This window comes from Syngnathus floridae, chromosome 22, assembly GCF_059516105.1.
Source record: "Syngnathus floridae isolate MCC-2025c chromosome 22, RoL_Sflo_1.0, whole genome shotgun sequence".
NCBI classification, from domain to species: Eukaryota; Metazoa; Chordata; class Actinopteri; order Syngnathiformes; family Syngnathidae; genus Syngnathus; species Syngnathus floridae.
This window is the reverse complement of record NC_142434.1, coordinates 2,385,001-2,409,662: the sequence shown is the minus strand read 5'-3', so window position 1 is coordinate 2,409,662 and position 24,662 is coordinate 2,385,001. Positions and strand designations below refer to the sequence as shown.

The window sequence follows — 24,662 nt, the reverse complement described above, 5'->3', positions numbered from 1 at the left end:
TTGCCTTCCCTCGGGTGCTATGATGGGGAGGTCTGAAATGCAGCTACAATGTGTAATTACATATTTCCTTATCGTTTGGATGACTTTTTGTAAGGCGTCTCGCTGGCTATAATGATACGTGCAGTCCTTTCACCTTGCTGACTTGTGACACCAAAGGCTTTCGTAGTAAATCACCCGAGCCTGCTAGACTTGGCGGCTCTGGGGAAACTTAATATGTTCGCGGAAAAGGCTTCAAAGTCAATCTTGGAAGACTTTTTTTTTTTTTGCAGACTGTGTGGAGTTATTGTAGGAGTCGATCTATGCTATCCCTAAGGGCAAATTAAAAATGAAAACTGGGGATACCACCCCAGTGACAAGCCGCCGTACCCCTAAATGGCCAATGTTTGTGGAGTTGGGGGTCCCTCTCACCTTTGTGGCTACCCAGGTTAAGGTCCACTGACCCCAAAACTAACGTGGGGTTAAAGGTCGGCTACCCTGAGGGGGACCTACAGCCGAGACTGCGACGACGGGCGACCTTCGCATCAGACTTGACGCAATGCTCGTATGGAAAATGTATTTTCAAGATTATTATTTTTTTTAACATGGCTCTTAATTGTCTAATAAGCAACCGGACCTGCAAAACAAGACTTATTTATTTTGGATGACCTTGAAACACAACAGGGGGACGCTTGTTTGCAAATTCAATTACGAGCGCAATTTGAAAGGAAAACCCTGAAAAAAAAAAAAAAGGTAGTCTGTTAGTTTGATGGATGGGAAGACCCCTATCGACGTAAAACCATGCATCATGTTGGATTACGTCGCAATCGCACATCTGCAGTTGAGCGGCCGTTTGCTAATCACATTAGGGGCCTTCTAATGTTGTCAATGGGCTCCTTCCAAATTTCGTTTATAACTCGAGGAGAAGCCCTCCCACCCCCCCCCTTTTTGATGTGTAAATAATTTGGTAATTCACTTTGACTTAAAACCAGACCACCGAGGGGATTTTTTTTTTAAAGTTACAGCCATCGGAGGTGAATAAAGACACTATTCATCCACTCACTGGCACGGCTGCTGTTGGCTTTGACGGAAGAAAACACAAACTTGGACAGTTTCACGACCTCCAACCTCGCATGAGTGACTCAAAAATTTTGGGGCTCGACGTAGAAGCCAAAGATAATCTGTCCCGTTTTTGACCCCTTTGCCACGTTGCGTTTGTCCCCGGTACCATCCTCGTCCTTTTGTTTACCTCGGATCATCCCGCGCAACGCCCATGCTTGTTATTCACAGTCCATTGACTCACAATAGAACCTGATTGCAGGCCAAGCGCACAGCTCATGGCCAAAGGCTTGCGTGTCCCCTGTATCTATGTATGCTTTCATTCACGCTCTCCAAATGATCTATTTTCTGTTTATTCAAACGTGTTTAACTGCGCAAAATGTAATCCAGCTGAGAATAGCCGGTCGGCTCGATTAACCTCGTTCGCTCGGTCGACCCGACTCTGCATTTACGGACCAGGCGGGAATACTGTCGCTTAAAAATAATTTTTATAGTATTCCCAGAAGCGCGCAAATTGTCAAATTCGTATATCGCACGTGCCATCAACCCGATATTTTTTTTTTTATTCCATATATTACTCAGCTTTGAAATACATCCCGTAATATTCAACCCAAGTGTCATTTTTGAAATGAAAACGAGGCCAAGGGTGACGGGTTTATCCGGCAATCCTTGAAGCTCATCAGGTCAGTGGCTCCTCTGCGTCACCATGGAAACGGATCAATTATGTATGTAGGCTGCATATTATTGACACTGAGGCAGCGTGTGACCCACGCCGCGGGGCGGGCAGGAACTCATGATGAAATCATCGTTCTGAGAACTTGGCAGGAAACGGTCCATATATGGACAATGCGCATTAGCATTCTTTTATTATCTGCCTTTATCCTAATAGTGAATATACAGATTTGACCTTAATTTGACCCCACCCACCCCACTTGTCCGTCTGTACGGCCATATGATGCGGGACGCTTTGAGAACAATAGACGGATTGTCTCCTCTTGTCACGTGATTGTGGGATTCAACCATTTGTCAAAATGTGATCGCAGATGACAGCAAGTCGAGTTTACCAGGAAATGTTGGGGCGAATCCGGGTCAAATATTTAGTCATGGTGCAATCTGCTTTGAAAACGTTCTTGTGCTCGTCGGAACTTTAAATGAAGCACACGTGTGCGCCTTTTCCGCCATGTCTTACAAATTCGCCTTCAGCAAATCCCTGGGAAGATTTTTATGAGATGACCACAATGTGTCTTGCTGGGCATAGTTTGGATTTTTTTTTCTTATCATGATGGCACGGTTGGACCTGGGGTTCTCAACCTGAGGTTCCCGGACCTGTAATTGGGCTCTGCAAAATCATATTGGTCCAATTAAAAACTGCAATAATTGGCACATGTGAGTGTTTATTAGGACTCTGAAAGGTCTCTGGACACTGAACCGATTTATGAATCACAACCAATGAGTTACAATTTTTGGCCGGTGTTTTCAGCACACACTAATTTAATTTATACTCGCGGGATACAATAATAAGCAGCGGGAGGAATGTGCACTAAGCTTGTACACAAGTATAATAAGTGTATATGTAAGCGAATATGTACACAAGATTGAATGTGTGTTTGTGTGTGTTTGTGCTCTTAAGTGCTCGCATACAGAGAGAGGCTGTTTCTGGGCCTCCCCCCTTCCAACCTCCCATCCCTCCCCATTCCTCTACAAGTCCACATGTGTTTTATTAGCGGGCAGGCCCATCGGACTGTAAATTCCGGGGACGAGGAGGGCCGTTCGGTAAAATAAGTCCTCAGTTTTGAAGTCGTTGCAAAACCTCGCTCTGTTTGCGTCACGCCGATTTGTTGTCACCGTGGCGATCCTCACGCGACTTAGACAATAGTATCTGTTTACCGTGGGGTCGGATATCGCACGTATCGCACCCACAACGCCCTGACGCGCACAAACGGCGGGTGGGATTAGCGTTAGCGTGCTAATTTTCCCCACTCTCGCTTCTTAACGTCAACATGACAATCACAATTAGGGCGTGACATGACTGGGTCATAACCTCAAAACGCTGACCTTTGAACTTCCCAACACGCAAGCCTTCTAATGTCGCAAGATACGAATCGTTTGCGGTGTCATCATCTGTACGACATGATGACTGCTAGCTATTCAGCGTGATGTAGCAGGCTGAGAATGTGCACCGCACACTACACAGTAAAAAAAAAAAAAATAGTTTTGCATTGTTCTCCTGTGACGTTCAACCACAGCTGCCATCGCCACTGGTTTGTTTGATTTGCACATGGACTGAAAGAATGACTGGATTCGATTTTGCGGGTCAGATGGATTCTGCTTCATGATGGCAAAATGGGCCAATCAGATGGCGATATCTGATCTATGCTGATTGTGCGATATACGGGGAGTTAATTGACGACGATGCAAATTTATTTTCCATTTTCTCCGAACATGGTGGATTAGCCAACTTGTTAATTGTCCACACATTGGCTGAGTTTCCTCTCGCGCGCGTCAAAGGGGAATGACTGGATTTCCGCTGACACGCCGGAGGTGTTGCGTGCGCTGCGAACGAGCCTTTTTTCGGTGGCTCATTAGCGGTGACTTGTCGGAGGAAGTCGTGTGCCTCCGGAAAATCTGCCCGGAAAAAATGACATGATGTTGTTTACGCGGGCTTTGCGAGGATGAGCTCGACAGAGGCCTGCTGCTTGTGTCGTGATGAAGTGCGGAAAGGCTCGAAGGGAGGAAGATCTCTCAAAACGAAAATCCCAGATGGAGCGCCATTTTTATTGAAATGTGGAATAGAACGACCAGGGCCAGTAAAAAAAACAAAAAAACACAATACTAACTTGGAAAAACTAAAAAGTCCTCAGAAAGCATAAGGGAGTTATTTTTTTTTAATAGTTTTGATTTAAAAGGCAGTTATCAGTTCAACGTGAATGTTTTTTTTACGACGTGGCTGTAAAAGCGAGGAAAGGGATAATATGATGGCTGGTGCATTATGGGTAATGGGGATTTTGCATCATAACTCAAAATGAGCTTAACATTGCTTCATGTATATACAGTGTATTTTTTTTAGTCTTGTGACCCATAACATTCCATATGGATATAAAGTAATAAATAATTGCAATATTTTTGTTTTTTAAAATTTGCTTAACTTCACAACCAAGCCTTGTAACCGATGATCAGTCAAAGTAATCCTGATTTTTTTTTTTTTCTCCACAATTGTTCAGACAGGCCTTCCATCGCATCCTTACCACTTTTTTTTTTTTTTGACCTGCGTGATGGTCTGGTATGGCCGGAATGTCACACATCACAAGCGCAGACGTAGCAGCCACGCCGGCGACCACACACTCCTGAGTTTACGGTCACTTGACAAGCGGATTATCTGGCTTTGAGGAACACACTCGTGCAGTCCACACATACCATTTTTGTCCGGGGTGGCAATTGCACACTAAATTATAAAAATCTCACACACTGTTCAAAAAAGTTCTTTTTTTTTTACCAAAATATGAAGCAGATGAAAAAGAAAATTTGATATGACAAAACGCAGCTGCGGCTGCTATATTTTTCTTTCATTGGCCTTTGCGTCGAAGAAATGCTGCCCGTATTCATCCAGCGCCACTTCAAGGCACGAGTAAACAATTTGCGATGCGGCCGCTTCCCCGATTCAAAGTGCTCGGACGAAAGCCGTGTCCACTTGAGCGTTTGTTTTGCTATAACTTGTGACTTTGGAAGTGGGCGGATTGGTTTAATAAAAGCTCCGAAAAGATAACGGCGCAGTTCTCCCACCTCCATCGCGCCGTTTCATTTAAGAGAGTCATCAATAACTGAAACGATAACAGCCGTCATCTCCAAACACGATCCTGCTGCTCTACAATTTGCATCCATCCTGGCAATAATAGCCCACGGCAAAGCGCTTGGCAGATTTATCACCCGGCAACAAAAACATTTTCAGATTCATTTTTTTTTTTTTGCTACGTGTGGGAAAAAGCGAGGCATCGTTTATCCAGACACACTCGGAGTTTTTTTTTTCACTTACATAAGCTGTGGGTCAAACTTTGTAAATTTAAGAATAGATGCTAACTGTTAGCATGTTAGCGAGCTGTTGTTTTAAGTACAGCTTAGTTTGACAGTAAATATTAACTGTGAGTGGCATTATATGACTTTAAGCTTTTTTTTTTTTTGTTGACTATCTGCTTCGTGTCCGGGACGCTTGACAGACATGCGAGTCGAAGCCAAACACCTGCGGGAGAATTCGCAACAAGTGGGCTTAAAAGTTGGAGTGGTTGAAGTAGAAACGAGAGAGCGGCGCTTTGCAACTGTATTGAGTGACAGAGAACGCTCAAACGTTTCAAGGCCGCCATCCTTACGTTTAGGGATCAGGTGACGGCATGACAGGAAGAAGCCAGAAATGCCGGCGGGACCTTTCAGGATGGGAGTCCAAAATGTTTCAAAATCATCAAGATTGATTTATTTCGTGACTGAAACTGCCACTTTTTTTGGCAGCACAGTTATGCCCCCCCCCTCCTCCCTTTTACGACATATATATTATTTTTAATCTGACTCATACGTTTGTCGGTATGACAGAAAGAAGTCTGCAATAAAACAGATTTGTGCTTTTGGATGGAATACCGTGTGAAGCACTGCCAGGTTTTTTTTTGGTTTTTTTTTTTTTCCTCAGGCCTCACAATTCTCACAGACCTTTCCAGCTCCGTGTGCCTAATATAAACATTTATGTCTTCCCGGATGTTCTTAATGTGTGAATGACAATAGTATGACTTTTATTTCATAGAACGAAAGACACCTTTTGTGATGGATAGCAAAGAGAAAGAAGCGTGTTTAAAAAAGAAAGTTATTATTATTGGCAATCCAATAATTTGACCATATTCCGACTTTTCTTTTTATTAGGTTAATGGATGACACTGAGCGAGAGGCGCCTGCCAGTCACACAACCAGAAGAAGCCGGCATATTTGGAGAAAGCCCACAGAAGCACGGTAAGAACATGTCATGTGCTACTTACTTGCCCCCAAAGTCCAACTTAAGTGACCAGAAATGGTTCCCCAGCCACCATTTGCCGTCTCCCATAGCATATTAAATGAATCAGAAAAATCGGATTTTGTGAAAATATAAATGACAAAGGATTCGAGACGCTTCCAGGCGGGACGCCACATTCTATTGAGGCTGAGGCGAAACAGGGCTGCCATCTGCACATCAAACCGTCTTTACTTTTCCAAGGCGGGCTTGCATGCGTGCAACCGCCACAACAACTAAATGTACCCCCCCTACCCTACAATCCTCAGTACATCCTATATGCCCCCCACTTTCAGTGCAGAAATTGCAGCCATGTGTCGCAGGAGAGAGTTCAAACATACACCTTGAGCACCAGCTATTATCCATAATTGGCTTCAAAGTCGAGATGGAACAATCAGTCAGGAAGGGAGAAGCTTGAAACCAAAAGACATAAGACGTTAGAAGGTTGATCTCTCGATGTGATTTTCGCTGCCCGATACACAGTCCGGCCTCTGACTTTTTCGGAAAAGATTGATTGCCTTCCAAGGGTAAATCTGTCCCAGGCTCTGTTCCCCGTCCACTTCCCACAACGGCGCAACCTCCCCTGCCCCCCCCAAGCCGCCCTTTACTGTCTCCCATGCCTCGTCTGGCATCTTTGCCCTTTGAACTCCCTGTTGCTACATACTCGCCGTCACGTCTGGACGTTTCGCCACCCTCCTCGGCCCCACATTTTGGTGAACGAAAGATGCGCAGGGAAAAGCTTTCCTCTCTTCTCTGGGAATTTGTCCGGCTGCGTAACAAACCGCTTCCATCTGGCTTCAAGCTGCGAAATGAAGAAAACATCTGACCGACAGAAAGGAAGTCCGCTTTTTCCTCCTCGTCCTTAACCTTTAACCGATTAAGGACGATGCACTAAGTCAAGGTGTCAGCACGAAGAAGCCACTGTTCTCGAAACGCCCGATGGAAAAAAGTTTTTGCTCTGCACATTTTCTTCAACGTTACAAGAAACACCTCAAGTGTATCTTCAGGATCACCGAAGCTAATGTCGCTAATGTTGACGTCAAAGTCTAATTGCCAAAACGACGCCTGGCTTCCCCGACCTCCTGGTGAACTCGCTCGCCGCGTACCAACGGTGTTTATCTTTGACCCCCAGTGTGGAAACCACCTTCCGTAAATTCTCCGCGGGAAAATTGCAGGGTATAAATTCCGCCGAGCCAGATTGTTGCTATTAGCGTGCCACTCTCTTGATCTGCTGTGAAGGTCTTCTGGCCGAGCTCACTTCCGTGTCTCCCAGAGCCACTAAGGATTTTGGAGAGTGGGTGTCACTTGTCAGATGGGAGATAGATCATATCAACTTCCCATCGACCTGCATTTTGTCTGAGGCGGCCGCTTTGAGCCTCGGCTTCTCGGATCCCGAGATAAAGCTTTTTGTTTTGGCCTCCTTTGGAAGACCACAGAGTCCAAATAGACTGCATCTGCGATTGTTCTTCAAACTTTTGTTCTATTTATAACACTTAAGACTGTTTATTGCGGATCAAACTACGTTTGAAGATATGATCATAAAAGATTACTACTTCGATGTATTCCAAGCATTTTTATTTACCGTGTGGGTGTCAAAATGTGGGCGGTCCCAGAATTCCACCAGTCCTGGCAGTGAATTCTCACATTACTCAACAATAACATCCATTAGTGACGCAAGCGTGAACCCCATCCAGTTTGTATTGGCCGGCCGCGACGTTCACATGGCCAAAATGGAAAAAAAAAAAAAAGCCAGAGGCATTAAAGCACTATCACACGCTAATTTAGACCAAATCCTGTCGCTCGGATTTCAGTCTGGGACGTTGCTTTGGCTTTAAGGTCATTTAATCCGAGCTGAAGGTGATGGCCTGTGACACTAATGACGAGCCACCCAGTGACACAGACCACCAAACATCATAACACTTTTTTGTGGCAAAAATGTGTAATCAGAGTCCCGATTCGGGTTGGCGGGCATCTGACGAAATGTGGAAATGATTTTTTTTTTTTTTCTCTCTCTCCCCCTCACCGCACATCCCTGAGGTTGCACTTCATGTTTTTCGCATCGCCAGATGAATTCCACGCCCGAGGACTTGCACAACTCAATCAGCTCCATGTCAAGCAGGCCCCTTGATTCCAAAACTTCATTTTATCAACCGTCTGCTTTTTTTCCTCTTGGGTCTATTGTTTCTGGCGGATCTGCGCTTAATCAGTGGATTCTCTTCTGGGGGTGTTTGATGATGAAACCGCTCGCTCTTGGCCCGCGTGAAAATCAGGACATTGTGTCCGCACACAGACTTTGGATTGCTTCCAGATTCAGCGTAAAGCTATTTGAACTCAATCCCAATCGTCTTATTATTAGTTTAGAATTTGCTAAATGATAACGATGACATCATCAGTGACGCCGGTCATCGGAGGATAACAAATTTGAACTCCTTAGAGGAAAGCGGCGGTTCCATCAATCACCGCGGGGGACAGTCGGTTTTCCTCCCCGGGGCGCCGCCGACCTCTCGGCGCACAGCTGCTCCCGAAAGAGGCCTGCTTCCCATTTTCATGAACGCAAGATTGAGTCAACGGAGGCAATTAGGTGGCTCCACTGGAGACTCCAAACCAGATTTACCTTCAAGGTACTTGATGGATGTGAGGCAAGGGAGGATGGTGGCGGAAAGCGTGATATGGACGGTTGCCGTGGGTTTTTTTTTCACGTTGTCAATCGTTGGGCCGCAGTTATCAGGTCAACGTTGGCACATGTTGGCCTCTCACATGTGAGTTACGCAATCCTCAACGGTATTGACCCGGATGAAGGCGAATGTTCACACGTGACAAATCGGGGTGGCGTTTAGCGACGTCAGGATTCTCCATTCTGGCCTCTCAGTTGGTCCTGTTTTTCCTCACTGTCCCCCCACCCGTTCCTTTTAGTCGAGGTTCACAGATTGAAAAAAAAGATGTTTTGTTAAAGCTCGGAAGGGAAAGCCGCGTTTGCGCGCCAACTATCTTTGGTTCCGATAATATCTGCGCACAAGCATGGTAAATGTCTTTCATAACTTCCTTCTGCTGGTTTTTCAAGACGAGCGCCGAGCGTGGAACTGGGTCAATATTTATCCACGGTCGGGCCGGGATGGGAACTTTTTTTCGGTTCGGAACTCGGAAGCAAATTTAAAGTTAGCTCTTTTTAGAAAAAGCTTGAATTGTTGTTTGGATTGATTATTCATTGCAAAGTAACACTGATGAGTCAGCATTGTGGAATTGTGGCCCATCGTGAATTCACCATCTCGTCCAGATTAACCACTCCGGGCCGCCCGGGCCTGGTGGCACATGAATATAAAAAGTACATCGCAGACAGATTGGCGCTTTGATGTTTGTTGCAAGTCGAGGAAAAAGTCGAGACATCTGGAAGCAATGTTCACCAAAATGGTGTAATGAGATTGTGGAGAGGCTCTCGATGCTCCATTATTTCCCGCCTTCACGCCACCTGGGGCGAGCAAACTATTGAGCCAGCATTTGTCAGAACATAAAAAAAAAAAAAAAGCAGGCATTTCATCTGCCAAGATTCTCGTTTGACTCCTCCGAGCAAAAAGACTTAAGAGCTTAATTTAGACTCCAGGTCGGAAGACTTTTATTCTGTCCTCTTTCTTGTGATATTTTGGTATCAATGTCAGTCGAAATTAAAGTCTACTCGTGATTTAACGCGGCAGTTTATCTTAGCCGCCGACAGAACCCAAAACATCCATTAAAATCTTCCAGTAACGGGAATTAAATATAGCCCGGGGGGACATGTTTTGAAGCGCTTTTTACACACTCATCAAAATTCCAGAAATTAGTCACAGGAGAGGCTCGAGTTTTGATTGAGTGCGGCCTCCCAGGAGTGAGCTCAGCAGGCTTGCGTGCATCATTATAAGTCAGAGCGCCTCTTTAAATGTCTCATAAAGGTGAAAGATTTAGGGGCGCTTTCATTAACCTTTTAGCCCCGTGTCTGGTTTTTTTTTTTCTCTCGCAGAGGACAAATTTGAGATCACCTCGGTAAAGCTAATGAGCAGAGTTGAGAAAATAGATGTACAGTAGGTGCCGAGCATGTCGGCATTAGTCAGTTGGCTCCCCCTAGTGGTGAAAAGCTCATCTTTTTTTTATTGTCATCGATGTCACCAAATACAAACACCACACAATTAAACCGACCATAGCACAACCACGAGAGTCAGAAGACATACACATTTCCGTGCGTAAAACATCTAGAAGTCACACTTCATGATCTCTCTGAGGCAAATGGTGGCGTAGCACGAGGAGTCCAGGTCAAAGTTCAAGGTGAGCGTGAGCGAGTCGCGCTTGGCGTCCTCCGCCGCCACCTTCAAGTGTTCTTCGTCCTTTCTGCCGCCGTTTCCCGCTCCTCCTCCGACTTCCTCGTTGCTCTGGAGCTGATAGCTAAGGTTACACAGGTTGGCCAGTAAGGGGCGGTAGCAGCCCGGCACGTTCAGCTTGAGTCCGCCCACTCGGAAGCGGCAGTTGTCCAGCCCGTCTCTGGCTAGTCTCTCTTGGTACCACGCGCCCATGGCGTTGTTGGGGTACGTCACCGTGTTTCCCGGCATGGGAAGCAGCACCTGAAGAGTCGCATTTGAGTTCTTGTTTCAATATACAAAATGTGGGCCTCGACGCCGTACCTGAGCGAGAGCGTAGACTCCTTGTTGCTCTTCTTGTTCGGTCACCACGTGGATCTGAGAAAAGCCGGGAGTTAATTCTAATTCTTTTAATTATTGGATTCCACCTTCAAATGGATAGTTGTTCATCAAATAGATATGGGGGGAAAAAAAGCTGCCTTGTTTTATACTGCCCCCTGGTGGTTAAGGTGGGCAGCGTCACAACAGCCATTTAATTTGTTTGCATTGGCAATTTTACCTGAGCCGCCTTGCATTCTGCGCACTCATCCGTTTTCTCTGCTTCCTGCATCCACACCAGGTCTCCTTTCCGAACATAGTGACCCAGCGTAGCCAACCGGTGCGCCACCGCTTCGTTCCAAATTCTGCAAATCAGACGGATTTATTGAAGGCTCCACGGGTTGGGCGTAATGGTGTTTCCTGACCTGCTGCAGTAGGCGTGCGGGTAGAAGACTCTCATGCCGTGAGGCAGGCTGAGCCAGGCTTTGGCGCAGCCATCCGGGCCGGTGCCGTACCGGTTCAGGGCCCTCAGCATGAGCCGCTCCCGGGCTTTGGAGGCGGGCATTAACGCCAAGGACTCCTTTGCGTTATCTGGAGGAAAACAACAAATAAATCACTTCAGGAGTTTTTTGCCATCAGCAGGAAGTGTTGACGGACCAGTCTGGAGGAAGTGTCGCTTCGCTTTGCTCGGAGGATCGTCACCGTCTTCGGGACTGAAGAATAAGCGGACTGCGTTCACCTGAACACAAGAACTTGGAACTAAAGTTGCATTTAAGAAAAGAATCCATTTCAACGTTATCCTTTTTCACCCCTCACCATGTCTTCTTTGAGTAGTGCCAGCCCAACCTGGTCAGACTGAACGCTTTGACCCGTTCCGAACCTCTGCGGCCCGTAGTAGTTGACAAAACCTCTCACCTGCACCAAAGAACATCCACGAGTGCATAATCAAGTCAAAGACGGTCCCTGTCGGAATCTTCTCAGACCTTGACGTTCTCCAGCGCTTCCTCCACCAAGCCGGCAAGTCGACGCCGCGACTCGACACCCGAGTGCGCGGCGCCGGTGCCGTGCGACCTCAGATTGCGAACCACCAAGTCAAAGTGGTTTCCTTGAAGTCGCCCCAGCTTCAGTGGCTCAGACACGGAGCGGACGTGAGAAAGACACATCCCTCGCCTCTCAAACTCCGCCCTCTTTTCCATCAACCTAGTGAGAAAGCACATGGTGGATCTGCGAGAACTTCAGACTCTTCCCCCGAGCACAGTTCTGTTGTTACCGTTGAGGCGAGACCTTCTTGACCACCATGGATTGGTAGGTGACCGCACGCTTGTCCTTGATCCCGGCGTAGGTGAAGTCTGACGGCAGGACGCCGAGCGTCGCCGCCATGTAGCTGATGGCCTCCAGAGTCTCCAAGTTTTCCTTACACAAAGTGAACGCTGGAAGAAAGACCAAAGTTAGGAAGCAAGCGTGAGATATTTTGCCGCATGGAGTTCACCTGTGTAGACGTCCTCCTCCCTGCGCTCCTCGGCGCTCCTCTTCTTGGGTCTGCCTCGCTCCCTCAGTCGCACCGAGATGGCCGTCCGGTCGTGTTCGTTGAAGCTCTTGGTCTCCACCAGTTTGCCGAAGCGGCGGTTGAGGAAGTGGTGCACGGCCGTGCGGTGCTCCTTGTTGTCGTCGGCGTGAAACGTGTAGGACGAGTCCTGCACTTTGGCGTCGATGAACCTGAAGAAGTCTTCCGCTTCCTCCTCGGTGACCAGCTGGGAAAGCTCCCTGTAGTCCGGGTCCTCCCTCACCCTGATCTCGGGCTGGATGGTGACGGTCATGAGGAAGGGGAAGCGGTGTCGGACGGCCCGATGCACGTTGGCCCGCTGGTACTTGTCGGTGAAGGACCCCAGGGAGAGCTCCTTGTGGCCCGACTTCTCGCCCTCTTCCCCCTCGTCTCGGAGACTCACCACAAACTGCTCCAGCTGTTCGCTCACCACCTGACCCAAGACCATGCTCAAGTCCAAACTGTCAGCGCTCGATATGGTCAAATCGAACCTGCAGTCGGCTGAGGCGTCAGCATCCTCCGAGCCTTGAAGGTTCTGATCCTGTTTACGGCTCCCACTGATCTTATCCGAGCAAAACGGAGCCTGGGTGACCACTCCTGTATTCACCTGCCGTCCGTTGATGTCTATTTCAGTCACCACAAAGTCTCGGATGAACTTTTTAATGTTTCCAAGAAAGCCCTCATGGTTTGATATAAAGCACGCGGGCACACTGGCTGCATCGCCGTCCTGCTTCATTCTAATCGGATCTCGACAAATAACCCGCGGGAGGAAAATCAACGGACGCAAAACTGCTGATCACGAGTTTTTCGACCGGAGCGATGTTACGAAGCCAGTAACGACAGACGCTTCATATTTGACACAAAAGACAGCTCCCGCGACGAAACCGAGTCATCCCACAATAGCTCCGTGCAATGACACAAACGGAGAGCAAAATAAATGGCGATCGGTACATGCGATCGTGGAAAAATAAAAGCGAGAAAAGCTCCGATGTCAATAAGTGAGCAGCGTGTGTTTTCGAGGAGCCCGCTTGTGGCACGTCAAAACAACAACACGGCACGCTCAATCCTCGACTTCCGGCGCGTATGACGCGTCACGTGACGTCATTTTCTTAAAGAGACAGTACGTTTTCCTAATGCGTATTTTTTTTTTAAATAGTTCCTTCAAAATATGAATGGTATTTCAGCATCAATTTATTTCAGAGTCAAGAGTACAGAACCTTGCTAAAAAAGAGCCAGCAATGGATTATCATCATCAAAGTCGCCATGAAGATTGACATTGATCTCTGTCCCGTTTGCCTCATTATCAGTGATTCTGATGTTGTACGCGTAATCCCGGATGTCCATCGTGAGCAATTTTTTCACAATGTCATTCTTCATCCTTTCAAACTCTTTGGCGGATCTGATGTGAACCACTCTGTAATCGCCGCTGTCGCTGTGCTGCAAATTTTTCAGTTTCAGGTCCCCGGTATAGTGGTCCAATTCGATCCTGTCGGCGTAAGCTTTAGCCCTTCTTTCACCAACTTCAGCGATGTAGGTAATGATTTTCTTGTGGTTAACTGTCCATTTGATGTAGGCCAGCTTCTCGTCGGTGCGGATTTCATCGGTGAAGAGGGTGATGGAATCGCCCACTTGGACGTCAGTCAAATTTTTTTGGACTGTGCTTACACCTGAGAGCAGTAAATCGGAAGTGGCAAAGGTAGTCACAATGTGTACAAGTACAAAATCATGTCATTATTTATACTATCATTTACCATCTAGAAGGTAGATGAGAGCAATCCACAGGAGAGTGACATCCATGATCTTCGTTTTCTCTCTTAGTGCAACAAATGATATCAACTGGCTTCGTCCGGGTTTATATAATGAATATGACATCATGTCAACAAAGCTTTTAAATCACTGAACCAAGGAGATCCGATCTATGTCATATGGACTACAAATTAACATGTTGTAATTTTTCAGGGGCCGTGAGGTTTTATATTAAAGATGACAACGGAATTAAATGTGTCTTGGTACTTTAATTGTTGTTAGCTTGAGTAACGTCAAACCAATGTGGGTGTCAGTGGCTGTCATCCTCTAAAAAAAAAAAAAATTACAATGGTCATTTTCTTTCCTACTTTTATTTTGGGAACGATTTAATCCAAGATATCTTTATTCCAGACAAGTGACAAAGGAATTCATCAAACATATCAAGTCTTAAAGACAAACAAAATCTTGTGTGGGGCCTCCTACAGTTTTAATGTTGTTGCTAACTTTCATTTATATGCTTATATTCAGTCGAGATGAATTGTGATTTGAAGCCAACGTGTTTTTGGAATGTGGCATAAAGTAACATGGGAATAAAATGCAACATCAACACAGGAAAGATCTGACTCCCAGAAATGAAATTAAGTTTCTGACAGGACGGACAACTTTGGTAAATTGATGACATCAGAAGACCTCCAAATCTCCTGAGCTGTACACGACCGGCGTCTCCTCCGTACCCACAGCGTGCTCTTCCTCCTGGCCCTCCTCTTCCTCCTTTGCGGCCTCTTCCAGTGACTCCAAGGCCTCGTTGGTGTCGCTGGCAAAAGTCTCTCTGGATACGTCGTCGTGCTCGTGCAGGTTGAGCGTGCCAATGGCCTGCTTCATTTTCTTCGCCACCAGGTGACGCCTCCTCTTCTGAGCCGCCTTCTTGCTCTTTTGATCTTTTTGACTCTCATCAAAGAAGATCTCTTTTATCTGGGCCCGGGAGACGCTGGGCGTGTTCTTCAAAAGGTTGAGGTACACCCCGCCCGGCGTGCGGCGCCGGCTGCCGTCCATGGTGTAGACGCCGCCGTTTTCCTCCAGTGTGGCCGTCTCGCCGAGAAGTTCTATGGCTTTTTTCGCCCCGATAATTCTCACGACACGTTCTATCAGGTCTTTTTTGGGCTCTTGCAGCCTGTACGCGATCTCATCCACGACTTTATCGTCAGGGTCATCTTCGGTGATCTCACATCGGCCTTTAATGTCCATCTCGGCTAAAGGACCCAGTCTCTCCTTGACTGCCCTTTTTCTCTTGGCGTCACCTCCTGCTCTCTCCTCTGACCCTTGGCCCCTCATGTACTCATCCAACTGGTCATCAAGCATTTTCACCTCCCCGTCACCTTTTTGCTCTTTCTCCATCTGCCTCTCCTTCTCCATGATTTTATGAGCCAGGACATAGTTGTAGGTCTCCACATTTCTGTCAGCCATGCTAATCTCACCCTCCATGCCAAAGACACACAGTTCTGCAGCGATGGCGTCCTGGCACTGTTCTTGCACCACAGAGCCCCAAATGTTGTTCACCTTGCGGCCTCGCAGTGCGCATGCAGCGCCGTTCGATGCCGGCCGGGCAATGACTGCGGCCGGTTGGCGACTGTTGGATACTTTTTGACGTTTGCGACGCCAGGCTGCACATTCCTCATCAGACGAGTCCTGGTCGCTGTCACTGGACTCCGCCGGCCTGCTGGAGTTTCTATAAGCGGCTGCAGGTTGCAAAGTGTTAGCTCTGTTTTGGAAGGATTGGCCGCTAAAAGCTGCATGTTGCATGGGTCGGGCCGTTTTCATTTCAGAGTCGGAACCAGACCCGGAAATCTCTCCATCTTCCAGATCGCCGTCCATATCTGAAAGCCATAATAAAGACGGTAGCTGTGAACTACGTGCAGTAGCACCTTAACATAAGCACAATACTTGGGATTTGTTATCATAATAAAATAATAGAAGTCGTTTACCTGCAAACAGTCGCTCACAACTAATACGGAGACTCGCGATTTTGTATTTAACTATGCACCAGACGATTTTAGCCGCTATCCGGACTATCGTGACAACCGTACCAAACTTAACATAAAAGCGGGGTAAAATTGGCGCTATGCTAAAGTCTCACTTCCGTTCGTCTTCCTGTCAGACGCTTTCAAAATAATTTGCGCTCGTTCTGCCGTGGTATAGCCTCATATCCTACCGGCTTTCTTGCCAGTCCTTTCGAAAAGAAATATGTCTGGAATTGGAATTCCACTCCTTTGAAAACGTTTTAAATTTTAAACTAATGTCCGGGTAAAAACAACAAAAACACCCAAGAAAAAACATACACAAATTCCCAAGATACATGAATGCAACACACGTTCATCGGATGTGACGTAAACTTCCGCTGGCCCAGTCTGACGTAACAACATGGCGGCCTCCATACGTCTGTTCGCGTCTGCGGGGAAATGTTTACTTCACAGATCGTTACTGGAGAGAAATAACCTTAAAATAGTAAGGACGATATGTTACCAGATAATTACTTTACTGAAATATGTACGGGAATTGTCTTGACATTAACGTTTGTCAATAAGCTGCTCCTCCGTGCGTACTCATAAACAGGAACACATAATCCTTCAAATATATAACAATACTAAGAATTATAGTATTGTCGGTGTAGTCATTTAAGTTTCCTAATGTTGGATTTTAAAAATGTCATACAATTTTCTATTTTTTGTAGTTCACTCCAGGAGCCCACAGACTATTAGCTACACAGGCTGCTCAGCAAGTAGCTTTAAATGTCCCTGAAACTAAGGTGACTACTTTGGAAAATGGACTCCGTGTGGCTTCCGAGGACTCTGGGCTTTCCACATGTACAGTAAGTTTTTTCACATTAAGCTGTCCCTGTCAAATAAAAAAAAATAAAGACATTTTCACTCCTCTCCATCTATTATTAGGCATTGGATGATTTTTACACAAGGCACAAATTGCTTTTTAATACTACATAACTTCTTTCAGGTCGGTCTGTGGATCGACGCTGGCAGTCGTTACGAGAATGAGAGAAATAATGGCACTGCTCATTTTCTGGAGCACATGGCATTTAAGGTAAGACAGAAATGTTTTAAAAATAAAAATATCCAAAGAAAATACAAGACATGAAAACTATTGTCCCTGATGGTAGGATGCGACCTGGGTTCAATCTCTGGACAGAGGAAGTTATTTTTTATTATATTTCTATATTTACCCCGACCCACATCATTTTTTTTTCTGTGACAGGGCACCAGGAAGCGATCCCAGCTAGACCTGGAGTTAGAAATTGAGAACATGGGCGCTCACCTAAATGCCTACACATCCAGGGAGCAGACTGTGTACTATGCCAAGGCCTTTTCCAAGGATCTTCCGCGAGGTATGATGATGGCTGTGCTGAAGCACTTGATGGTTAAGAATCTCAATAAAATAAAATTGATTTTACCCATATTTCTGAAAAGCTGTGGAGATCCTGGCTGACATCATCCAGAACAGCACGTTGGGCGAAGCGGAGATCGAGCGGGAACGCGGGGTGATCTTGCGGGAGATGCAGGAAGTGGAGACCAATTTACAGGAAGTGGTCTTCGATTACCTCCACGCTACCGCTTACCAGTCCACGGCGCTGGGCAGGACCATCCTGGGCCCCACCGAGAATATCAAGTATGGGAATTGACACCAACGCGTCAGTAAATCGAGCTTAGCCGTCATTTGAGTTTTCCCAATTGTTTGACTGCAGGACGATAAATCGAGGAGATCTGGTGGAGTACATTACAAGCCACTACAAAGGTCCGAGGATTGTGCTGGCTGCTGCTGGAGGTGAGAACCACTCGTCCCCGTCCATCATGTGCAAGAGTCGTTTTGATGGCGATGAAAACATGTTCTTTGCATGTTCAAAAAGGTGTTGCCCACAACGAGCTGATTGATCTGGCAAAGTATCACTTTGGAAAGCTTCTTGGCCGCTACGACAACGGCGCGCCGCCTGCCTGCCCCTTTACAGGAAGTGAGGTAAGGAAAAGTCCAATAATTAATCACAAGTGACTGAACCAATCACGGCTTTCCAGATTCGCGTGCGTGACGACAAGATGCCGCTGGCTCACATCGCCGTCGCCGTGGAGGCCGTGGGATGGTCTCACCCCGACACCATCCCGCTCATGGTGGCCAACACCCTTATTGGAAACTGGGACCGCTCATTCGGCGGGGGAGTTGTGAGTCATTTTCAGACATTCGGCAATTCTGCCTTCCATTTTGAGAGAGGGATGAGTCAGGTTCATGTCGGGCCTTCCGCAGAACCTTTCCAGTAAGCTGGCCCAGATGGCGTGTCAGGGGAATCTGTGCCACAGCTTCCAGTCGTTCAACACCTGCTATACCGACACGGGCCTGTGGGGACTCTACATGGTGTGTGAGCCCGGCACCATCAAGGACATGATGCACTTCACGCAGAAAGAATGGTGAGATAACTCAGAAACTTGACAACCACTTGCAGTTCTGTTCTGAGAATTCTTTTTTAAAATTCTTGCAGGATGTCGCTTTGCACCAGCGTAAGCGAAGGCGAAGTGGCACGGGCAAAGAACCTCCTCAAGACAAACATGTTGCTGCATCTCGATGGTAACGTGGCATCTCGACGTGAAGACGTGGCGGGAATACCACAGCGTCCCGAAGCTCTTTCTTTTTTTTCGTAGGCTCCACTCCAATCTGCGAGGACATCGGCAGACAGATGTTGTGCTACAGCCGCAGGATCCCTTTTCATGAGCTGGAGACTCGAATTGATGTGAGTGGATGAAGGCCAAAGTTGACATTTTGCTGATGATCAGGATCCAATTTGTCTTTCAACAGGCCATCGATGCCACCACCATAAAGGACGTGTGCGCCAAATATATCTTCAACAAAGCTCCAGCCATTGCCGCTGTCGGTGGGTTGAAGACTGTTACGAATTTTGTGATAGATATCAGTGAGGTTGTGTGATCAATGTGTGTGTGTGTGTCTGTGTGTGTCTGTCTGTGCTCCCCCCTCCCCTCAGGTCCCATTGAGCAGCTTCCTGACTACAACCAGATCCACAGTGGAATGGTCTGGATGAGGAACTAAGCAGTCACACTCAAATGTAGACATAGGCAACACTGTATTTATTTTTTTTTCCTTTTAATTCTTTTCGTATAAAACAAAGAAGACAAAAACATTACGGTCATAATAAATAACGATGTCAACCTTGTGTTGTTGTTTTTTACTCTTGCTCATGACTTGCTCTTGTGCAGCTTTCTTGGCTTTAAGCATCACCACCAATTTCTGTCAGAGAAATTAAACATATGTTATTAAAAACCATACCATACCATATTACTTACTATGATAGGGTATCCAAACATGTTTGGTGTTAAAAGTTTTAACGGATAGTCCGAAGCAACCCTTTCCACAGTTGTCACCATGACAGGTGACCACCTGGTGGCGTCAGTGTGCCGAGCACCGTTGGACGATCAGGAGAAGAAGATTTGAATTGACGGATGTGACGTCAGGTCTTTCGGTAAATTGAAGACAGGTGTGCTCAAGGGGAGTTATCATATGCAGGTGCCACCGAGCGCATGGCGGGCGGTTTGTCAGGTAAGGGAGCAAATGTTTGTCGGTTCTTGCCGTCGCTCACGACGGACGCCATGTTTGTTGCAGGATTTTCACACGGTGACTGTAGGCGTCGAAGATAACTGGAGGCCGCAAGGAGAGTTTTCAAATAGGACCCAAAATGTGTGGTTTATTGCCTTTTCTCACAAGCCTTTTTTCTTTTGTTTGTCGCAGGATTACTCTCGTGACTCTGCAACGTCACGTCCACCGCGACGGTGGGACTGGAGGTAAATTGTCGGGCGCAGGCAATGTAGCTCGCGAGCAAATGTTTGCCGTTTCTTACGATGCCGTTTATTATTTCTTGCAGGATTTTCGCTGTCTAGGGAGGTTTGGGCTCGGCGCGCCACAATCGACTTTGCGTCGCGTCGTTGCGCGTTTTGGTGGTATTTTAAATGTCTTTCGCGTTTTTTGTTTTTTCAATGCTGGCCAGCATTTTTTTCATTTGTTTGTTGAATGTTACGTCATGTCCAAATCGGACCAAATCCATTCAAAGATGGCGCCCGCCCTCGTTCCGTTACGCAACAAACATTTGCGCGTGTTATTTTCTCCCGTTTTGGACGCCGCAAACCTGGATCATCCGTCCAATGTGAGGTGAGTTGATGGATGATGAAATTAAAATAGAAATTATAATCCTGATGAATGATCATAATTGACTACAATATAATGATATATTTTTTCAAATGTAAGTCTACTTAGTATGTATAAAATTAGAATATTAATTGTAATTCTGATAAATTATCATAACTTACTACAATATAATTATATATTTTTTCAAATGTAAAATTCTACTTAGTATGTATAATTGTTGCAAAAATATCATGCCATTGGCACTCTACTCAATGTATTTTTGTTGCAATAATTTGTTTCTTTTGTAGCACTAAAAAAGGCTGCCCAGCCAGCATTCTTCTATACAAAGAAAGCAGGAGGCTCTTGAGGAGCCATTTCAGTGATGTTGAGGACACTGAGGAAGAGTCGTCCTAAATTAGGTGAAAACCTGTTTTTGTCAAGTTTCAACTTCCCAACACACAATGGCTGTCGAGTTTTAGCTTCCCAGCACACAATTAATGGCTGTGTGTTTTTGCAGGCTGCAAGAGGAGCTGAATGGGAAATGTACAATTCCATATCAAAAAGCACAATGGCCTATCCAAAGGCGCCATGCCATATCCAAAGGCGCCATGCCATATCCAAAGGCGCCATGCCATATCCAAAGGCGCCATGCCATATCCAAAGGCGCCATGCCATATCCAAAGGCGCCATGCCATATCCAAAGGCGCCATGCCATATCCAAAGGCGCCATGGCCTATCCAAAGGCGCCATGGCCTGTCCAAAGGAGCCATGGCCTGTCCAAAGGAGCCATACCATATCCATAGGAGCAATGGCCATATCCAAAGGCGCCATGGCCTATCCAAAGGAGCAATGGCCATATCCAAAGGAGCAATGGCCATATCCAAAGGAGCAATGGCCATATCCAAAGGAGCAATGGCCATATCCAAAGAAGCAATGGCCATATCCAAAGGAGCAATGGCCATATCCAAAGGAGCAATGGCCATATCCAAAGGAGCAATGGCCATATCCAAAGGAGCAATGGCCTATCCAAAGGAGCAATGCCATATCAAGTCAAGAATCAAGCAATGCGCTGCAAAAGTCGACGTGTGCGGATCATGTGCCCAGGAGGGGGCAGTTTGGTTGCCTTTGGTTATGGGTGCAGATCATGTGCCCAGGAGGGGGCAGTGTGGTTGCCTTTGGTTATGGGGGCACGACGGAAAGGTTGCAGCTGTGGACAGAGTTTGGGGGTCTGATGGTTGGTCTTGCTTAAGAGGTGTGCTGTGGTTGTGGCTTATCTGGATCCAGCGTTGTCTTGCGCTTGGTTGCCATTGACGGCTCACTTGAGGGAGGACGTGGTTACGTGAATGGAGACAAAACTAAACTTTGACGTGTCCAATTTTGCCATGTGATTTGTACCATTGTGTCTTTTTCTAACCTGCCACTGTCATACTTGTTGCGTTCTTTGTTCTTCCCCTTCGGTGTAGGGCGGCGCTGGAGCGAGCCGATCCCGAATGTCCCATTTTGCAATTTGACTTGTGACATTTTGTCTTTTTCTAACCTACCACTGTTGCACTTCATCTAACCCTAACCTACCACTGTGGTACTTGCGTTCTTTGTTCTCCCCTAGGTGTTGGAGCGAGCCAGTACCATTTTGTGTCTTTTTCTAACCTACCACTGTCGTGCTTGATCTAAGCCTAACGTACCACTGTGCGCCCTTTGTTCTCTAGGTGTAGGGCGGCGTTGGAGCGAGCCGGTCCACGAGGGAGACATAATGATGCGAGCAGCGCCCAACTCATTGCATGTTCTGCCTTTTGCAGGCCGGACGAAAAAGAGGGGGGGGGGGCGCACGACCCGGCCCGATCCGACCCGGCCCGATCCGATCCGACCCGGCGACGGTAACCAAGAGTGGCTAGCCGCTGTGATCAAGTAAGCAAGTGACCTACAACTTGGGGTGCTCTTTGAGTGTCTAACTTTTGTTTCTGTTTCTGCAGATGGCGACCGGGACGCGACAGCATCTGATCAGAGATGGACGGACCACTGTGGCATCACTCTGAAGTAGCAGAGTTGTGAGGGAGACCCGCTTCCCTGGAGGCGTCGACCTGCGTAGCTTCAACATGTGAAATGAAATTTTTTTTTCTAATTCACACCAGCGGTGTCCAAATGTCTGAGGGCTGCATACTGAAACAAATTGAGAATTCTTTGACAAATTCATTAAATCAATCACGAAATGTTGCCATTGATATTTAGCGCTACAAAGCAGTGTTGTGTTCATTCGTGTGGTGTGTTGATCAAGTTGGCCCGAGGCTGCCATTTGGACACCAATGGTGACGTGTGTGTAGGGCTGCACGTGTATTGGAAAACTGCCATATGGTGGTCTAGGTTATTGACATGCACTTTAAGACAGCAAATTTTTTTTTTTTTCATGTCTCAAATGAAACATGTTTTCTTGCCTAACTATTTGTAATGAGTTAAGACAATAAGTCATTGATGTAAGTTAGTTAACTAATCTAACTGATCTCATTGCGATCAAATAGTTAACCTCCATCCAAGAATTGTCCACAACTTGCCTCAATGCAGTGGTCTGGCCCAATACTGCCATAATCATTGATTTTCCAAAATGTTGTGCAGCCCTCATTGAGTGCCAAACGCGCAGCGACGGCAAGCGACCGCGCAGCGACCGCAAGCGCAAGCGACCGCGCAAGCGACCGCGCAAGCGACGGCAAGCGCAAGCGACCGCGCAAGCGACGGCAAGCGCAAGCGACAGCAAGCGCAAGCGACGGCAAGCGACGGCGCAAGCGACGGCAAGCGACGGCGCAAGCGACGGCAAGCGCAAGCGACCGCGCAAGCGACCGCACAAGCGACCGCGCAAGCGACCGCGCAGCGACGGCAAGCGCAAGCGACGGCGCAGCGAGACTTTTGTGCTTGTCTTGCAAGGTGGAAGAGACGATGTATGAAACGAAGAGCCGGTGGACGGAGGCCACCAGACCTGCGATTGGTGAGCGGGGTGCAAAGGAAGGAATCACCCAAAGAAAGCAGTCGCCAAGTGTTGAGGAGCCTGATGCATGACTAGCCAAGGCTGGCCAGAGGCGGTGACATGGCAATCCAATCTGCAAGCGTAGTGTACACACTACGTGTGTTGGTTTTAATTTGATTTCCTTATTTTTCTGCATTTCAGCTGGCAGCCGATGGAGCGCGTGCCAGCTTACACCGAGAGGGACTGGGCTGCACCCACAAGACCAGGGAGGGGACAAGTAATGAGTACGTTGACAGAAGTGAACCGCATGCAACTGAGTGCCGTTTGTCTTTTTGCACTTGTGCGAGGCGAAAGAAGAGTCCAACACCGGCCGGAGCAGACCCGGACCTTGGCCCGTGACGAGCGGCCCACACGAGACTGATGGGTGCAGATGCGGCGAGGCCGGGAGGGCAAAGCGCCCAGCCGGCGTTTAAGGGGAGTATGACTGTTTTTCTTTTGCGCTTTGCCTCCCTCCCTGTCTGTTTGAATAGTGTAACTAGCAGCACGCACGGGCAATTGGGTTGCTGCGACCCTCGAAATACGAATCGGCAAAGTAGAGACCCCCTCCCTCCCCCCCTCCCCTCTCTCTCGCTCTCTTTCTCTAATGCGCCCGGCAGTACCTGCATGGCCTGGTGCACTCAGGGTGGAACGTGGCTATACCTTGCCCTTTGTGGAATACCAGGGTATAATGTCTGCCTGCCTGGGTCCCAGTGTCGTCGACGGTGTCGAGGACGAGGAGATTCTCCGTGACGCCCTCCGTGACGTCACGTTTTCCTTTTTTTTTTCCTCTCGGGGCCAAGTCAGCTCTCCTCAGGGGGAACTGGCCGGTTGCTCTTCAGTGGGCGTCAAAGCCTCTTATCTCCTCTCGCTCTCTCTCCCTCCCTCCCTAAATCCCTCCCTCCCTCTTTGTAAGGGGTTAAACATTTCATAACCCGGATTGCTCCAATGCGGGAGGGCCATATGAGACATGCGCCAGCCCGTGCGTGCCGCGAGTTACCTGATTCAAACTTAACTTAGTCAAGGTTGGGAGGTGCTAGTGGAATTTTTCCTCTTGCAAAAACCACCACAATGTCTGCCTTTCAGGATTGCCGGGGCAGCGGATGGGACGAGTGCCTGCACAGAGAGGGACCGGAGCGCAAGACCAGAGGGTAATAATAATAATAATAATAATAATAAACTTTATTTGTATAGCACCTTTCATACAAGAAATGCAGCTCAAAGCGCTTTACAACAATTAAGGAAATTATAAGCATTGAATGCTTCACATAGGAACAGACAGAAAAAGAACATGAACACGTTAAAACAAACATGAATCTATGCATACACAATAAAGTCAGCTTAAAATAGGAGCAAGCTTGGATAGGTCACGAGTGTCCACAGAAATGAACCGCATGCAACTGAATGCCGTTTTTCTTTTTGCAGTTACGCGAGGCGGAGGATGAGTCCAAACGTCGAATACCGGCCGGGAGAGGAACCCGACCATCGGCAGACCTTCGC

At 47.2% G+C, this 24,662-nt stretch overlaps 4 protein-coding genes and 1 long non-coding RNA gene across 7 annotated transcripts in view; 3 read left to right on the top strand and 2 right to left on the bottom strand.

Moving 5' to 3' along the window:
• The window catches only part of pphln1 (periphilin 1), a 38,393-nt gene extending 27,550 nt beyond the window's left edge, over positions 1 to 10,843 (top strand). Inside the window, exon 10 of the mRNA XM_088367590.1 lies at positions 5,935 to 10,843. Within this exon, the coding sequence (XP_088223716.1) occupies positions 5,935 to 5,946 (12 nt within the window). The 3' untranslated portion in view covers positions 5,947 to 10,843. The remainder of the gene's footprint in view (positions 1 to 5,934) is intronic.
• pus7l (pseudouridine synthase 7 like) lies at positions 10,158 to 13,331 on the bottom strand. The gene is made up of 9 exons (XM_088367582.1): positions 12,188 to 13,331; positions 11,969 to 12,128; positions 11,682 to 11,898; positions 11,515 to 11,613; positions 11,356 to 11,437; positions 11,124 to 11,289; positions 10,940 to 11,063; positions 10,705 to 10,758; positions 10,158 to 10,644 (listed from the first exon to the last, which is right to left on the bottom strand). The coding sequence occupies exons 1-9, from the start codon at positions 12,975 to 12,977 to the stop codon at positions 10,279 to 10,281; spliced, it is 2,058 nt and encodes a 685-aa protein (XP_088223708.1). The 5' UTR covers positions 12,978 to 13,331; the 3' UTR covers positions 10,158 to 10,278.
• A 1,008-nt stretch (positions 13,332 to 14,339) lies between these two features.
• On the bottom strand, positions 14,340 to 16,138 carry phax (phosphorylated adaptor for RNA export). The gene is made up of 2 exons (XM_088367586.1): positions 15,970 to 16,138; positions 14,340 to 15,861 (listed from the first exon to the last, which is right to left on the bottom strand). Exon 2 carries the CDS (start codon positions 15,857 to 15,859, stop codon positions 14,669 to 14,671), a length of 1,191 nt encoding a protein of 396 aa, XP_088223712.1. The 5' UTR covers positions 15,860 to 15,861; positions 15,970 to 16,138; the 3' UTR covers positions 14,340 to 14,668.
• Positions 16,139 to 16,346: 208 nt separating this feature from the next.
• On the top strand, positions 16,347 to 19,208 carry pmpcb (peptidase, mitochondrial processing subunit beta). Its single transcript, XM_088367584.1, has 13 exons — positions 16,347 to 16,489; positions 16,716 to 16,853; positions 16,994 to 17,080; positions 17,252 to 17,381; positions 17,464 to 17,662; positions 17,739 to 17,818; positions 17,901 to 18,007; positions 18,064 to 18,207; positions 18,290 to 18,450; positions 18,522 to 18,607; positions 18,682 to 18,770; positions 18,836 to 18,911; positions 19,020 to 19,208. Exons 1-13 carry the CDS (start codon positions 16,406 to 16,408, stop codon positions 19,082 to 19,084), a joined length of 1,446 nt encoding a protein of 481 aa, XP_088223710.1. The 5' UTR covers positions 16,347 to 16,405; the 3' UTR covers positions 19,085 to 19,208.
• A 282-nt stretch (positions 19,209 to 19,490) lies between these two features.
• Positions 19,491 to 24,662, top strand: part of LOC148379140 (uncharacterized) — a 6,428-nt gene continuing 1,256 nt past the window's right edge. Inside the window, exons 1-8 of one of the 3 annotated variants that reach the window (XR_015855490.1) lie at positions 19,496 to 19,591; positions 19,655 to 19,833; positions 19,914 to 20,197; positions 20,482 to 20,592; positions 20,691 to 22,078; positions 22,144 to 23,241; positions 23,328 to 24,313; positions 24,588 to 24,662. The exon at positions 24,588 to 24,662 is cut by the window's right edge and continues 1,256 nt beyond it. This is a non-coding gene — a long non-coding RNA (uncharacterized LOC148379140). Of the gene's footprint in view, positions 19,592 to 19,654; positions 19,834 to 19,913; positions 20,198 to 20,481; positions 20,593 to 20,690; positions 22,079 to 22,143; positions 24,314 to 24,587 lie in introns of all 3 variants that reach the window. The other 2 variants (XR_015855491.1, XR_015855489.1) reach the window with 2 other exon arrangements.